The 16,119-nt window shown below is 38.6% G+C and overlaps 1 protein-coding gene across 1 annotated transcript in view; it reads left to right on the forward strand.

Annotated features, from left to right (window-relative positions):
• Positions 1 to 16,119, forward strand: part of LOC106071991 (ATP-binding cassette sub-family A member 2-like) — a 58,097-nt gene that overhangs the window by 39,409 nt on the left and 2,569 nt on the right. The window contains exons 22-30 of the mRNA XM_056042123.1: positions 109 to 309; positions 1,647 to 1,926; positions 3,982 to 4,170; positions 6,770 to 6,878; positions 7,069 to 7,190; positions 8,203 to 8,429; positions 9,857 to 10,044; positions 11,446 to 11,616; positions 13,988 to 14,192. Coding sequence (XP_055898098.1) covers positions 109 to 309; positions 1,647 to 1,926; positions 3,982 to 4,170; positions 6,770 to 6,878; positions 7,069 to 7,190; positions 8,203 to 8,429; positions 9,857 to 10,044; positions 11,446 to 11,616; positions 13,988 to 14,192 — 1,692 coding nt within the window. The remainder of the gene's footprint in view (positions 1 to 108; positions 310 to 1,646; positions 1,927 to 3,981; positions 4,171 to 6,769; positions 6,879 to 7,068; positions 7,191 to 8,202; positions 8,430 to 9,856; positions 10,045 to 11,445; positions 11,617 to 13,987; positions 14,193 to 16,119) is intronic.

A 16,119-nucleotide genomic window follows, 5' to 3' on the forward strand; every position in this document is an offset into this window, starting at 1 on the left:
CGACATTGACAGAAATCTTCAATATATGTAGACGACGCTAATGTAATAAATTTTAAAAAATTAAATTGACTAATACGTTTACATTTGTGTCATGTGGTGGTGTGACAGATGCAACTAGCCTTAAACGCCTGGGTGAAATGCTCTCTGGGAAGTGAGTTCTCGGTCCAGAGCGGGGTGCAGTTACACCCGCGGCCCTACGAGGATATGGTAGACAGGTTCCCAAGGCGATGGACCACCTTCTTCTTCCTGTCCATCTCCATGGCAGCCGTCCCGTTACCTTTTATGTACAGACTCGTTTTGGAGAGGGCGGTAAGTGATACCTGGTCAAAAAAACAACAGCAGCAGATAGTTACGTTCAAAAGTTGCTATTATGTTTATCATCTTTTTTTCAGTTTTACAGCTACTACGGTGAGTCCAGCTAAATCAGTATATATAGATATATATATATATATGGATTATCTATCTTATTATTAAACGCTTAATTTTCTTTTTATTACATAGCTTATATCAACACCAGAGGCGTTGTGAGCAAAACGTGAGCCGTTGGCAAGTTATATTATTGCCCCCCCCTCCCATTTTCCATGAACATCACTTAGAAATATAGGCTGCGTGCGGCGTCCCCCTGAGGGTGGTGCCCGGGGCATCGCGCCCCCTTTGACTTCCTCACTACGCCTATGGTCAACTCACTCTGTCTGTCTGCCTGCTACTTGATATTTTAAACATTTATTGTACCTAACAAAACATACATTAATAACAAATAAAAAAAATCCAATTAGTCAATTAATTATTATTAATTGATTATTTTGTTTTGATATGGAATAAGGGAAATAACGTGTACATTATTGATATAGTTTTAAGGGTGGAGTTCTTCTCCTTTAGATAAGCTTTTTTTTTTTTTATATTCTGATAGCTGTTTTTACAAAGCTTATGAAACTTACTATGTCTGTCTATCTGTCTGTCTGGTACAATTCTATACACGTTATTTCTCCGACACCTATTCTCGGATCAAGCTGAAACTTGACACTTTTACTTCTTGTACTAATAACACATCATATTTTCACATTTAATAAACTTATTATTCAATTAATTAGTTTGATTTTTAATTATTTTGATTGGTATCGTTGATCATTAATTATTTTGACTGGTATCGAAAAGGGTAAATAAATGCTACTTATTGAGAGATGTGACTGTAAATGTGAAGTTATTCCCCCTTTACCGTTTCGTATACATTTTTATCTCCCACTTACCTTTCTCGGATCAAGTTTAAATTTTGCATAAACATTCATACTCGACGAGAATACATGAATTTATTTAAAAATAGCCAATTAGTTAATGGCTGCCTGGTCGTGCGGTTTGCGCTCTGGACTGTCGTTTGGATTTATCGACGATCGAGGGTTCAAACGCTGCCCGCTCCCATCCCCCGTCGTCCTGTGGGAGGTTTGGACTAGGAAGTAAACTATCTTCAACTCTGAAGGAACATCCGAAACATGTAAAACAAACATTAGTTAGTGTCCATAAATTACTTTTGTTTTATATAAAAAGGGAGCCTATTCATGTGTATATTAGGACATATGACATCAATTTTTGCTGTTCTTTCCCTTAGATAAGCTTTCTTTCATCTTTTGCTTGTTTGATGTTACCTCTAGTCCGGAACCAAGCAGCTGGAGTCCATGAACGGGGTCAGGCCCTACGACTACTGCAGGGGCCACTTCCTGTTTGACTTCATCCTCTACTACCTGATGGTTGTTCCGGTGATGGTGGTGCTGTTCCTGAGTGGCCTCACGAACCACGACCAGACCTTGCTGACCATCATTATCCTCACTGTGTTTGGTCTGACAATGATCGAATATCTGTACGCCTTGCATTTCTTCTTTCTGAAGCCGATGGTGGCAGCGTTTGTTGTATTCATGATCAACATGGTCATCGGTAAGTCCAGCTAAGTTTGGTCTTTCAAGTTCTAAAATCCCGATTTTTAAAATGTAAATGAAGCTCAGCCTTTGGTCATTTAAATTTCATAATCCAGATTAGCGTCAGTGAAGCGAGGTATATCGGTGGTCAATTCAAGTTCTACAATTCAGTTAGTTAGTGAGGTGAGGTATAGCCCGTGGTCAAGTTCTACAATCCAGATTAACGTTATATCGGCGAGGTGTATCGGTGGTCATTTCAAGTTCTACAATTCAGTAGGGTTAGTGAGGTGAGGTATAACCGGTGGTCAAGTTCTACAATCCAGATTAACGTTATATCGGCGAGGTGTATTGGTGGTCATTTCAAATTCTACAATCCAGATTAACGTTATATCGGCAAGGTATTGTCAGTGGTCATTTCAAGTTCTACAATTCAGATGAAAATTAGTATAGCTAAGTCTCTTTCTTTTATTTTGTTCCAATTTTACATATCGAGGGTTTAAATTTATTAATTTGATTAGTATGAGTTCAACAATCCTGGTTTAAGTTCTTGTAGCGAAGTAAAGTCTGTCTTCATTTCCTCAATCCAGATTAGACAAGAAATATATAAAAGACTTTTAATATATTGTTATAACTCTGCCATGCGCACCGCCATCTAAGCTAGAAGGTGCGCACTGTGATAAACTAGACTGAGAAGGATGTCAACATTAGAAGAGGAGAACTATTTCCGCCCAAGTTGAGAGCCGAAGTGAAAAGACTGTGCCTAAGAAAGATGTTGTTTTGTGTACCTGTGATGTCGTGTAAATAAAGATATATGTGCCTCGTTGAGTTGCCTCACTTAAGTTATTACAGTATGTATACTAAAAATGAGCATCCATCCATACCAGTCGCACTACAGCCCATTGAGTGCTCTGGCCTGCTTCAACACATCTTTCCATTCATCTATCCCAAGGGCTCTACAGCCCAATGGAAGACCTTGGCCTCCTTCAACACATCGTTTCATTCAGATCTATCCTGCGCTTTTTTATCTCAATACCCAAACTCATAGCTGTCGTAGATCCGCCTCTACATTATTAATCCATCGCATTCGCGGTCTGCCTTCGGGGCGCCTGCTTGTTACAGTGCTTATTGCTACTGCGCAGTTGACTTAATACCTAATAATAATTTAATTTATTTCATAGATGTTTCTTTGTTTATCAAGATGAACTACAGATTGCATGACACGACAGAGTCAGGCACATTTAGTTTTATTCACATACTAGCCGACCAGCGGCGTAGTATACGCCGCTATTTTTATGGCGGGTGAACAGTTCCTAAAAGACAAAACAAATCTTCGAGGACAACCGAAGACAGGAGCAATGAGACAGACCCGTTGGGAAAGCAAAAAGGCGGGCCAGACAAGCGTACGGGGACAAAGAAAGACGGTAGCAATGAGAGACCCATTAGCAAATCAAGAGGGTTAGAGAGTCGGCGTGCGTGCGTGGTGTCCCGCATGGTTGGGCGACGTAGAGAATTATATCTAGAGAAAATAATACCCACTAAAATTCCTTTAAACAAATTACACATAATTGTAGCCATAATACATGAAAATAATTACAGTTAAGTTCCTCTTGATTCACTTATTGTATGTTACACTATTAAATGTACAAGTGATCTAACCTGTCACTACTCCAGCGATGTTGGGAGTTCATTTTTATTTTTGGGTAGGCGCCTCCTTAAGAAACGTTTGCATTTTTATTTTTTGCAAATAGCTGACTTTTTTTTTTTATCAACTCCGTCTGTCTGTCTGTCTGTCATGTACAAATCTTATACAAGTTTTTCCCCCCTATTTTTCATTCTCTCATCAAGTTGAAACTTTGCGCTATAAGACTTTGTCCTTTGCGAAACATCAATAAACCATCAATTAAACCATAGTTTAATAAATTAGTGCTACTTAATTGATTTTTGTTTTATATAGAAAAAGGGAGATTAATCGTGCAGTATTGCGCGACAAGGGGAAAATGGCCGTGCGGTTCTTTCTCATATGTAAGCTTCGTTTTCTTTTTTAAATATATTTATTTTTATTTTACTTCACCAGGTGTGACACTGAGCACCTATGTTGTGTCGTCGGCTCTTAAGGGCAAACCAGGCCAAGAGTTTATCCTGTTCATCGGTGTCACTGTCAGTATCTCAACCCCAAACTTTCCGCTGACTGGATTCTTGTACCTCCTGACCATCCAGCCGTCAAATTTTCTATTTCCAGTGGATACGGAAATCTATGACTCTAGTAAATTTGTTGTTACAATATATATATATATTTTCTCATGTCTTGATGTCGAATGTCAAAACGCAGTGTCCCCCAAAAAAGGTCAAGCCCATCGCCGGGGGCCCCAAATCTCTAGCTACACCACTGGTATCTAGAAATATTTTTCTCTATTTCTAGTTACAAAGAAAACATAAAGTTTTAACTTGTAAGATATCCTAGTCGATAGGGCATGGACAAGAAACATTACTGGGACTGCCTGTTGTCTCGAAGGAGGCGGGTTCGAAGCCAGCTAATGAGTGTACTTTGAAAAGCCTTACTGTTATTTATGTTGGAATGATTTCTGTTTCTTTTTATGGCCGATGAAGACACATTCAAATAGGTATCTTCTAATAAATTGAGCTTGTTTGTTTGGCTCGGGTGCTAAGGTCTTCGGCTCAAGTCCCTGCGAATATATTGCTTTTTGAGATAGAAAGATAGCGAAATGAGCATGTGGTCACTTAACTTTGAAAACTGGACATGGAGTTCTTTAGCTTAGCAACATTGGCCTGTAATCATTTAGATTAGCAACATCGGCTTGTAGTCATTTAGATTAGCAACATCGGCTTGTAGTCATTTAGATTAGCAACATCGGCCTGTAGTCATTTAGATTAGCAACATCGGCCGAAAAACATTTTGATTAGCAACATCAGCTTGTGGTCATTTAGATTAGCAACATCGGCCTGTAGTCATTTAGATTAGCAACATCGGCTTGTAGTCATTTAGATTAGCAACATCGGCTTGTAGTCATTTAGATTAGCAACATCAGCTTGTAGTCATTTAGCTAAGCAACATTGGCCTGTAGTCTTTTTGATTAGCAACATCGTCCTGTAGTCATTTAGATTAGCAACATCGGCTTGTAGTCATTTAGATTAGCAACATCGGCTTGTAGTCATTTAGCTTAGCAACATCGGCCTGTAGTCATTTATATTAACAACATAGGCCTGTAGTCATTTATATTAGCAACATCGGCCTGTAGTCATTTAGATTAGCAACATTGGCCTGTAGTCATTTAGATTAGCAACATTGGTCTGTAATCATTTAGATTAGCAACATCGGCCTATAGTCATTTAGATTAGCAACATCGGCCGAAAAACATTTTGATTAGCAACATCAGCTTGTGGTCATTTAGCTAAGCAACATTGGCCTGTAATCCTTTAGGTTAGTAACATCGGCCTGTAGTCATTTAGATTAGCAACATCGGCCTGTAGTCATTTAAATTAGCAACATCGGCCTGTAGTCATTTAGGTTAGTAACATCGGCTTGTAGTCATTTAGATTAGCAACATCGGCCTGTAGTCATTTAGATTAGCAACATCGGCCTGTAGTCATTTAGCTAAGCAACATTGGCCTGTAGTCATTTAGATTAGCAACATAGGCTTGTAGTCATTTAGATTAGCAACATCGTCCTGTAGTCATTTAGATTAGCAACATCGGCTTGTAGTCATTTAGATTAGATACATCGGCCTGTAGTCATTTAGATTAGCAACATCGGCTTGTGGTCATTTAGCTAAGCAACATCGGCTGTAAACATTTTGATTAGCAACATCGGCTTGTGGTCATTTAGCTAAGCAACATCGGCTTGTGGTCATTTAGCTAAGCAACATCGACTTGTGGTCATTTAGCTAAGCAACATCGACTTGTGGTAATTTAGCTAAGCAACATCGGCTTGTGGTAATTTAGCTAAGCAACATCGGCTTGTGGTCATTTAGCTAAGCAACATCGGCTGTAAACATTTTGTTTAGCAACATCGGCTTGTGGTCATTTAGCTAAGCAACATCGGCTTGTGGTCATTTAGCTAAGCAACATCGACTTGTGGTCATTTAGCTAAGCAACATCGACTTGTGGTAATTTAGCTAAGCAACATCGGCTTGTGGTAATTTAGCTAAGCAACATCGGCTTGTGGTCATTTAGCTAAGCAACATCGGCTTGTGGTCATTTAGCTAAGCAACATCGGCTTGTGGTCATTTAGCTAAGCAACATCGGCTTGTGGTAATTTAGCTAAGCAACATCGGCTTGTGGTCATTTAGCTAAGCAACATCGGCTTGTGGTCATTTAGCTAAGCAACATCGGCTTGTGGTCATTTAGCTAAGCAACATCGGCTTGTGGTAATTTAGCTAAGCAACATCGGCTTGTGGTCATTTAGCTAAGCAACATCGGCTTGTGGTCATTTAGCTAAGCAACATCGGCTTGTGGTCATTTAGCTAAGCAACATCGGCTTGTGGTCATTTAGCTAAGCAACATCGGCTTGTGGTTATTTATCTAAGCAACATCGGCATGTAGTCATTTAGATTAGCAACATCGGCCTATTGTCGTTTAGATTAGCAACATCGGCTTGTAGTCATTTAGATTAGCAACATCGGCCTATTGTCGTTTAGATTAGCAAGTCTGGTACGTACAATTAAGGTGCCAGGTACGTAGTCGCTTTGACCACATTAACACCCTGATATTTAGCAACAGATACAAATTCTATCACCCATTCCACTTTGTATGTTGCAAGTTTAAATTCCACATTACTGTCATAGTACTTAGTACATTTTGAGTAGTTTGAAAATTGGTTGTAATAAAAACCTATATCTTTTTAGGTACCTTCTTCTGCCATCCAATAAGCTTCATCTACTGTCTCCTGTTCCAACTTCTGGTGTTCTGGACAGTCGTGGCCTTCTTTGAGTTCAAAGTCGACAAAAAAATTAGGTAATTTTATTGAATGTATATAGTGCCAAGTTTATGTAGTGCAAAATTTATGTAGTGCAAAATTTATGTAGTGCAAAGTTTATGATAGTGCAAAGTTTATTGAAGTTAAAAGTCTCTAGTTATACAAGCACAAACAATTTTACTATTGTGTGATAAATACATGAAGATTCAAATGACACTATGTCTGCAGGTGTCTGCTTCCTACAGAAGTCACAGACGACGTCTCACCCATTGACTTTCTGGAGGATGTGGATGTCAAGACCATACGAAATAAAATAGACTCCGCCCACAAATCGAACTTGATCTTAACATGTTAGTGAAAACATAAGTACATGTCTATGTCTGTAAACATAAGTACATGTCTATGTCTATAAACACAAGTACATGCCTATGTCTATAAACACAAGTACATGTCTATGTCTATAAACACAAGTACATGTCTATGTCTATAAACACAAGTACATGTCTATGTCTATAAACATAAGTACATGTCTATGTCTATAAACATAAGTACATGTCTATGTCTATAAACATAAGTACATGTCTATGTCTATAAACATAAGTACATGTCTATGTCTATGTTTCGTTTTGTTTAGTTTATAACGTCATTAAGTTATTTTGTTTTTAGAAGATGTCGTTAAGGATAAACTTTTCACAAACAAGTCCAAGTCTATTTGCAGTCTTGTAGGTCTATTTACGGAATAGTATAGGTCTTTTAAAGGTCTAGTATCTTAGACTAAAATCTATGAAGGGGACCTACTACTTTAGTCAAGTGCTATTTCTTTCCCTTGTTTGAAATACCAAACAAAGAAATTTATTACCAATAAAAATTTTTTTTATTTTTTTACATTGCTTTTTTTGTGTTGTCAGGTAAAAGAAATAATTGTGCAAAATTTCAGCTTGATCCGAGATTTGGTGTAGGAGAAATTACGTGTACAAACTTTGGCCAGACAGACACTTAGGCAGACAGACAGACTTGAGCCACGAGTTCAAATTCATGTTTAGATTTTTTTTATAGGGTTCTCTACTATCAGAATCATCTAAACTCCACCCAGACACTCAAAGCTACATCTGCAAACTAGCTCCATCTAAAAGCCCAAAGCTAATCTCATCTCTGCCTGTGGTCCTTTCTGGGGCATGGCCACCAACCAGCTTCCTCCAGGCGTCTCGGTTCTTGACGAGTCTCTGCAACTGTCCCCACAGCTTGCCCATCTGCTTGGCATCTACCTTTAAATCGCTGCGCCATGTACTCAAAAACCCCGAAAGCTACGTATTTAAAAATCGAAGTTAATCTGAAACTCACTTACACCTTGTCTATCTCCAGATTCCCTGGTGATGAAAAACTTGAAGAAGCAATATCGTACTGACCACCAAGTCCTCACAGCTGTCCACAACTTTTCTTTTGGCATGTACGAGAAAGAATGCCTGGGACTGCTGGGTCCCCAGGATGCCGGCAAGACCACCGTCTGCCAGATGATCACAGGGGAAGTCAACATCTCTTATGGTCAGGTTCATATGAATGGGCTAAACGTCATGAAGCACGCTAAAAGAGTGAGTTTCTTAAAAAAAAACCCACTGCAGTGACACTGTCGGGGTTGTATTTCTGCCTTGGCTCGTCTGCCCGGGCACCCCTTATTATTGAGTGTGGAGGGGGTGTTTCTATGGTGACGGTGGAAAGAGGTTAGCGATTGTAAATGATGCAAGATAAAGATGTTGTCTTCAGCTGTCTTGGGTACGAGAGACGATTCCATATTTTGTTCCAAATACCATTTTATATTATTGCAAGTCTATTACATTTACTTGTTTAATCTTAAGTTAATTTTGTCTATATTGTAATACAATGTATATATAATATTTTTCACATTAAAATTATTCATTTAAAGTTTAATAAGTTAAGATATAAAGCGCCTACAACGTTTAAGGTTTTTACTATCAGTTTCGTGCTACAAGCCAACGACCGCCATCAACACCACTAAAGTCTATCAGCTTAGTATATTAATTAAGTCAAAGAAATAAACAAGTAATACCGATAAACTAACCCAGAGTATTTTACGATAACGTAACAAAGCTATAATGATAGGATATGTATGCAACTTCATATATAGCAATTAGAAATATTTAAAGAAAAGTCAATATTACATATTAAAGAAAGTACTGTTAAAGTGAGTATGAAATATGTACTGTTACGCTCCAATCAAAACTGTTCTATCTCATGCTAGTTCACACAGATGCTCTTCTTTTCAGACGCTCTTCAAGTAACTGAATAACGCAAACATTTCAAGCGTTTATTTACAGGGGAAATATGGTCATCGAGTCTTCTCTTTAAGCGTCTCTTTTTGTCATTCCCTCTGGTGTCTCTAAACAGGTCGCATTTCCTGGTCTCATTCTATCTACTCTTTTGGTCCCGAGATTAATACTCAAATTTACTCTAATTATATATCGTAACAGTACAAATAATTTACTGGCTTTACACGAAGACACACCTTAGTCACATTGCCAAAGGTACAATTCGGGCTCACACAGATTATCTTCTAAAGGGGTTTTCTAAGGCCAGTATCAATCCTTACCAAAGGCTTGAACACTGACCTGCAACGTCACAACCTGTGGGAAGTGGAGACCAATAGCTCGTTGCCACGTCACATGTCTGTACGATTGATCTCCACTACCCACAGATTGCGACGTCGCAGGTTAGTGTTGATTGGTATCGATTGGACTTGATATAGCACTGATTTATTTAAAGTGTGTCATGTGCAATGGCTAATTTCCCTGATTCCAGCCCATTGTAAACTGCTTAAGAAGGTCCTGCGAGTAACAATGAGAAAAAGATATCATAATAACGCAGTCATCAGATAGAACAGTGTTATTATTGTTGCAGAATACATTCTGTCATCAAAACAAAGGCAGTAATAATATTCTTTGAAACTTTTGTGGTAAATAACTTTGATACTAAAAAATGTGTGTGCTTTATTCTTCTGCAGACACAGACCATGATCGGGTACTGCCCTCAGCATGACGATATGCCTGACCAGTTGACCGGAAGGGAGGCGCTGTACATGTTCGCACGTCTTGGGGGCGTACCTCGAAAGGTGCTTCCAAAAATTGTTCAAAATACCATCGACCTAACCTCAATGTCTCCGTACGAGGATCAGCTGATTAAGACTTACAGGTGACGATTACATATTATTTTAACTGCCCTGAAAAGACCTGTACATTACAAACATGACCTTTAAAGAAATGACCTTAAAGTAAATGACCTTGAAATACTTTTTTTTGAATACGTAACATTAAAACGACTTCTTTTTTAAAAAGTGACATGCCTTCAAAGTATATGAACTTATAAGTCCCGTTATTGAAAACATAAAAGAGTTTTGTTATTTTTTTCAAATGAGTGACCTTTTAAGACATGACATTTATAATCTTTAAAATATATGACATGTAAAAAAAAGACTTAATAAGAAATAACTATTAAAACTTGACCTTTAAAGACCCATCTTTATGAACCCCCATCTGCTATCCTACATATCTAGCCGACTACATCTGACCTTTCAGCTTGCAACGCTACAGCCCATTCAAACTATGTTTATTATTTAACAAACCTAAATCTCCGTCCATTATGTATCTAGCCTGTTTCGACATTGGGCTATAACAATTTCATACACACGCGTTACTGACTGTATCTTGCTTTTGTTGGTCAACATCAGCGAGACCAATGGTCATTGTTGGTTGAACACTGACCTGTGACTTGGGAACTGGTCTGCAGTACTAATAGGTTCCGACATCGAGGGTCAGTGTTGAGGTCTATTAGAAGGATCGGTCCTTGCTTCAATCATAAAACGACTAGGGCTCATCTCTTAGAGCAGATCACATTTCTGGAGACATTCCCATAACGCGCCAGTGGAGAGGCTAGAGTGTTCACTCAACGTTTTTAAGGTTAGGGATTTGTACAACGAGATGAAAGCCTTAGCATTAGTTATGGGCGGAACGATGTTGTCCGTACAGCGGTTCTCCACTCTCCACGCAGCTCATGTGCCAAAAAGAACGGTAAATACCCGATACAGTTTGGGGACCAGTAGCTTCACAGTCTCTGCCAATGTTGTAGCACTGTGTCTTGCAGACTGATTTTTCCCTCAGGGTTTTCTTCCTACGCCATGTTTGAGTATAGCAGCAAGACATCGGAAATTTGGATTCAAAGTTTTCCTTATCCAACTGACTGGCTGCATCACCGAGATTAAAAAAAAATCGTTGAGTACAATAGTACCGGGTCTCTAAGGGTTCATTTACGCACTCTTGGTACTGTCAGTTTTTTGTTTGACATCTTTCAGATGTTCCTGCGTAATTGAAAACGTCTAACAGGACGCAGGGAAAGAGTAGCGGGCGGGATTCGAACCATGGACTATTGAAAGGTCAGAGCGCATACCACATGACCAGGCAGACATCCAGCGAGTTAGCGAAGCAACGTAATCAGATTTAAAGATAATGACCACTCCATACAGCAATCCGCGATATATTGAGAATTTTTAAGACTGGTTTGTATGATGGTCTTTTATTTTTTATTTTCTATGTAAAGCTCCGGCTTTAAAAGACGAGTCTCTGTGGCTATCGCTATAATTGGCTCACCCAAATTCATTCTCTTGGACGAGCCTACAGAGGGCTTGGATACACAAGCAAAGCACATGCTGTGGGAAGTCTTCCAGAACCTTCGAAAAGCTGGAAAAACTTTGATTTTAGCCACACGCAGGTAAGACATAACGGGTTTTTAGAGTTGCGTTGGCTCGTTTATTTTTGTGTCGCGGATTTTGATTATAAACTGTTTACAACCAGTTGCCGGTACCTTTAAACGAACTATAGCAATAATGAACTGACGTCTAGAATTATTCTATTTGAATAACATTAAATTGTTCATTTACAGGCAGTAGCCTACCGAAGGGGGAGGTGATGGAACGTGGAGGCGCCAAAGTGGGCATACAAACATTGCATACAATATGAAAAAATTCTGTCGCCATATACTATACTTTGGTTAACGTCGTTTGCATATTATGCTTTTTTTATGCTTGCCAGTATTCATTTCATTCAATTTTGGTACGTTGGGTGCCGCAAGGTCTTTCTCCTCTTCAGGTATCTTCAGTGAAGTCTAGTAGGGCGTCGGCGCCGTAGGCGCCATTATTCCCTTGGTGGTTAGAAAGGCTTTCATCCAACTCCCAGGCCTGGACATGGGGCTCTTCACCCCTATCCTGTCTGAGGGCTCTCAACGGTAGACGGTCATATCGGTTGACTGGGCCAGACCGGGCCATGCCGTGTACACAGCGCACCGTCCACGTTCCTGGGCCCCACTCGCTGCAAGTGGCCGAGAACAGAGCCTCTTCAGGTACCGGGCTCGCTCGATACGCCACTGTCTATAGCGAAACAAGAATACTTTTTGAAAAGACAATACCTCCTTTACACAATTTATTGGACGATTGTTTTTCTATTAGTAACTGATTAATGTTAGATTAAAAACAATGGAACCTTTTTAAAAAAAATATTTTTTTGCAAAATTATAACGGTCAAACTAGGGTTTTCCCAGTGTGGCCAGTGAGACAGAAATTTTCTTTTCTCAGTGATAAACACCAACTGTTAAATATTTGGGGAAAATCGTTAGAGCCGTTTTTGAGATCCTTGTTAACGTGCCACCTAGGTTTCTCCATAAGGTTTCGACTTGAATAGAGGTATTGGAATAAAAGAAAAAAAGCAACATTACTAAATAACACACCAATAATTCAATAAAAGGGGAGTGAGGGTATCAAGGTGAGCATGTCGCTAAATTGTTATACATGCATCCTGCAGGAATTCTCGTTTATATTATGCTTTGTGCCTGTGAGATGTGATACTTTGAACCTACAAGATTCACTTAATCTATACAGAATTCAAACATCTCTAAATTGGTGTCTGCTTGGGTACCTAGCAGTTTCAAATGGATATTCTAGGATAATATCAACCCAACTGACAAGGGTTATAACACAACGCTGTACACCGCACATAAAACCAAATGTGATATTTAAGCCAACAACATAGATGTCAATTCACGATTGTTGTACCGAGGGTCGGATTTAAATAGGTGGAGGCCCCTACACGTTTAAAAGCTTTAATAAATATCTACCTGTAAATAAAAAAAAATATCTAAAAGCATGCCTTTAAAAGAAAGTACTTTTAAATTTAATTTAATTTTCCTTCTTTTAAATAAATAAAAATATTTAATATGCATGTATACGTTTTTAAAAAATGGAAATTTTCACGGTTCAAGCAATGTGTTTGGTTTATTCGAAGCACATTACGAGGATATGAGCACACCATAGGCTGATATTTTTTTAAAATACGACAGTGTTGCCAACTGTAAGATTTAAAGTACTGTTAAAAATGCGAGAAAAATAATAGAAAAGAAAGAAAAGTTTCTGAGACCCCTTTCTTGTGGAGACTCCTGGGCTGTAGTTTGATTGTCAAAAGATTTGAGCCGAAGGCTCTTCGAACTCTAGGCGTGTAAGCCTGCATGAACAAGTCGTTCTGTCTGGAAGAGATCCAAGTCAATGTCTATGTAAAGCATTGCTATTTCTGACGTATCCGGGCAATCCAGGCGCATGGACTAGAATATATAGCCGAAGGCCGAGCACACCGGGAACCCCCTATGTTGTACCAAGCTAACCGTGCAGGACTCGCCATTAATGTAACGATCCCTTGAGGAACGGCGCATGGATTATCAACAGGGACGTGGAAGCTCTCTTTCAACTCCGCACCGTGCAATGGGAAAGCTCTCGCATTCCCTTGGACACTCCCACAGGAGTTTTGTTTTGCTATTCATTTAGACTTATTAATTCCTCCAGTAATCGTTTCCACCCAGGTGCCACGATGAGGTTAAATCCAGCCCTGGTTGTACCGTTATCGGCCCTTTTTTATGTCAGATATGATTGCATGTTGAACCAAAATTGAACATAACTTTTATTACCGTTAAATGCATAGCTCTCTGTGCGATATCGTAGATGTGTGAAGATACACAAAGGGGGAATATATTCAAATATGTAGGGTATATTACAGGTTAACAAAATTTAATTAACTTTCAATTGTCTTCGCTTCTCTAGCATTGAAGAGTGCGTGACTGTCTGTACGCATATGGCAGTTATGGTCAAGGGTCACACGGTATGCCTGGGCGCCCCGGAGCGTCTGAAGCAAAAGTTTAGCAAAGGGTACACGGTCACTCTGTACGCCATGCCTAGCGACATCGGGGGATACATTGACCTGACGCCCGCCGAGGAATTCGTCCTCGACACGTTTCACGGCTCAAAGGTAAGATAAAATTGTGGTTTTCATCTTGGACAGTATTAAACACAGCCAGGGCAACATTTCTCAGACTCAACGTAGCCCCCGGGCTGAAACGGTCTTTAGGGGAAATTATTAAAGCCAACCGGAAAGCGAGAGAGAATCCCCTTTAAGTTACCTAAGGACCGAGTCTATTGTACATGTGGATGAGATCGCCTCCGTTTTATTTAACTTGTGTAATATGAAGCACTACTAATTTATTGTTGTTGTGACAAGAGGGACAATAAGGGTGGCTACCTTTATTTTTTTTTATTAGAGTTAGCCCCCTTTATTACTTGATTTAAGTCCCTGTCAATTGTTTACGATCGCCACTCTCTCTTGAGCCTTTCAACTGACCAATGTATTTTGAATTAAATCTATATACTGTTTAGCTCATCCTTGTGTTGTACTATTGTTGTGTTACTCAAGAGGAGTGTGCCACTGTTGTGGGAAGAGTATTTCGATAATGAGCTAAGTAGATTTTATCAATTTGTTAGTACTAAATTGATTTATGTAAATGGTATAGGTCTACTTAGTCTCTTATCCTCTTCTGTATGTTTTTTTTTTTGAAAGACATATTTTGTTTAGATACGAGACAGTAGTGTGTCTCATGAATGACGTCATTTCATAGTTAATGTATGTATGATATTATTGTAAACTAATGTAAACCCTCGCTTTGGTTTTTGACATAAAATATCTCATGAATGACCTCATTTCATTGTTAATGCATGTATGGTATTATTGTAAACCATCTTTTTATTTTTTCGGCATAAGACATTATTGTGCCTCTATGATGGTGGTCCTTTCATTATATTGACCGGAAACTGTCTTGCTACTTTGCTTAGTTTCAGTATGTCATTTTCTTTTGGTGAGCCTTTATTGCAATTTATATTTTTCATGATCTTTTCCTTTTGTTTGTAAATAAACTCCTTTTTTTTGTTGTAACTGAAATCTCAGAATTATTATTTGTTTGTCTCGGTAGTATTATACATCTAGAGGCTATAGTTATTAGCCTAGATAATATTTGGGACCACAAAGTACCACTGGACCAACTTGCTAGTACAGTACAGGTCACTGGTCTTATGAACTATCCTATTTATAGGTCACAGTTGTTTTAAATCATATTCGACTTGCATGCATACTTTTAAAAATCTTTTTTAAAAAAATAAAACTTTTTGTATAAAATGAAAGTATCTTATTTGGCACAAATATGTAAAAGCGTAGTACAATTTTAAAACAAAAATTTGGCCGAAAAAATCGAAAACAGTTTGCATAATTGTGTTAATAATATGCTATATAAATCTGCCTCGCACTGTAGGTGTTTCCACGTATTTCTTAGTGTGACCTAGAATTAGGATAGGTCATAAGACCAGTGACTTCTGCTGTACTGGCAAGTTAGTCTAGTGATATTTTGTGGTATAATTTGGGACCACAAAATATCACTAGACTAACCGGAACAGTATGGGCCCTGTGCCGTGATGCCTATCCTAATTCTAGGTCACACTTAGTAATAACAGTCAATAGTTGTAAAACAGGTGTGTACCTTCAAGAAAGAAAAAGGTAGCCGTAGCATCAGAAAATTATAAATATCTCAAATATTATGATATCGTATTTTAATATCTTTTCTAATTTATTAGATCTAAACGGGGCGGTTGGAAATACCACAAAAAACTAATAGCGACTATTCCCCTTTCGTGGGCCGCTAAAAACTCACAACATGTAGAGAAAACCAAAACAACTTTAAATACAACGAATCAACTGTATAGATCTAGTTGAGTGGAACATATCACAATTACAAACTACAGAATTCAAAGTATTCATCAGCATTTTCACACGATACCTCGCGGTTCTGAACCCCATCGTTAAGAAGTACCTTATAGGATTGTATAGCCACTTATCATTGTTTTATAGCAAG

Source organism: Biomphalaria glabrata, chromosome 9 (assembly GCF_947242115.1).
Source record: "Biomphalaria glabrata chromosome 9, xgBioGlab47.1, whole genome shotgun sequence".
Lineage (NCBI taxonomy): Eukaryota > Metazoa > Mollusca > Gastropoda > Planorbidae > Biomphalaria > Biomphalaria glabrata.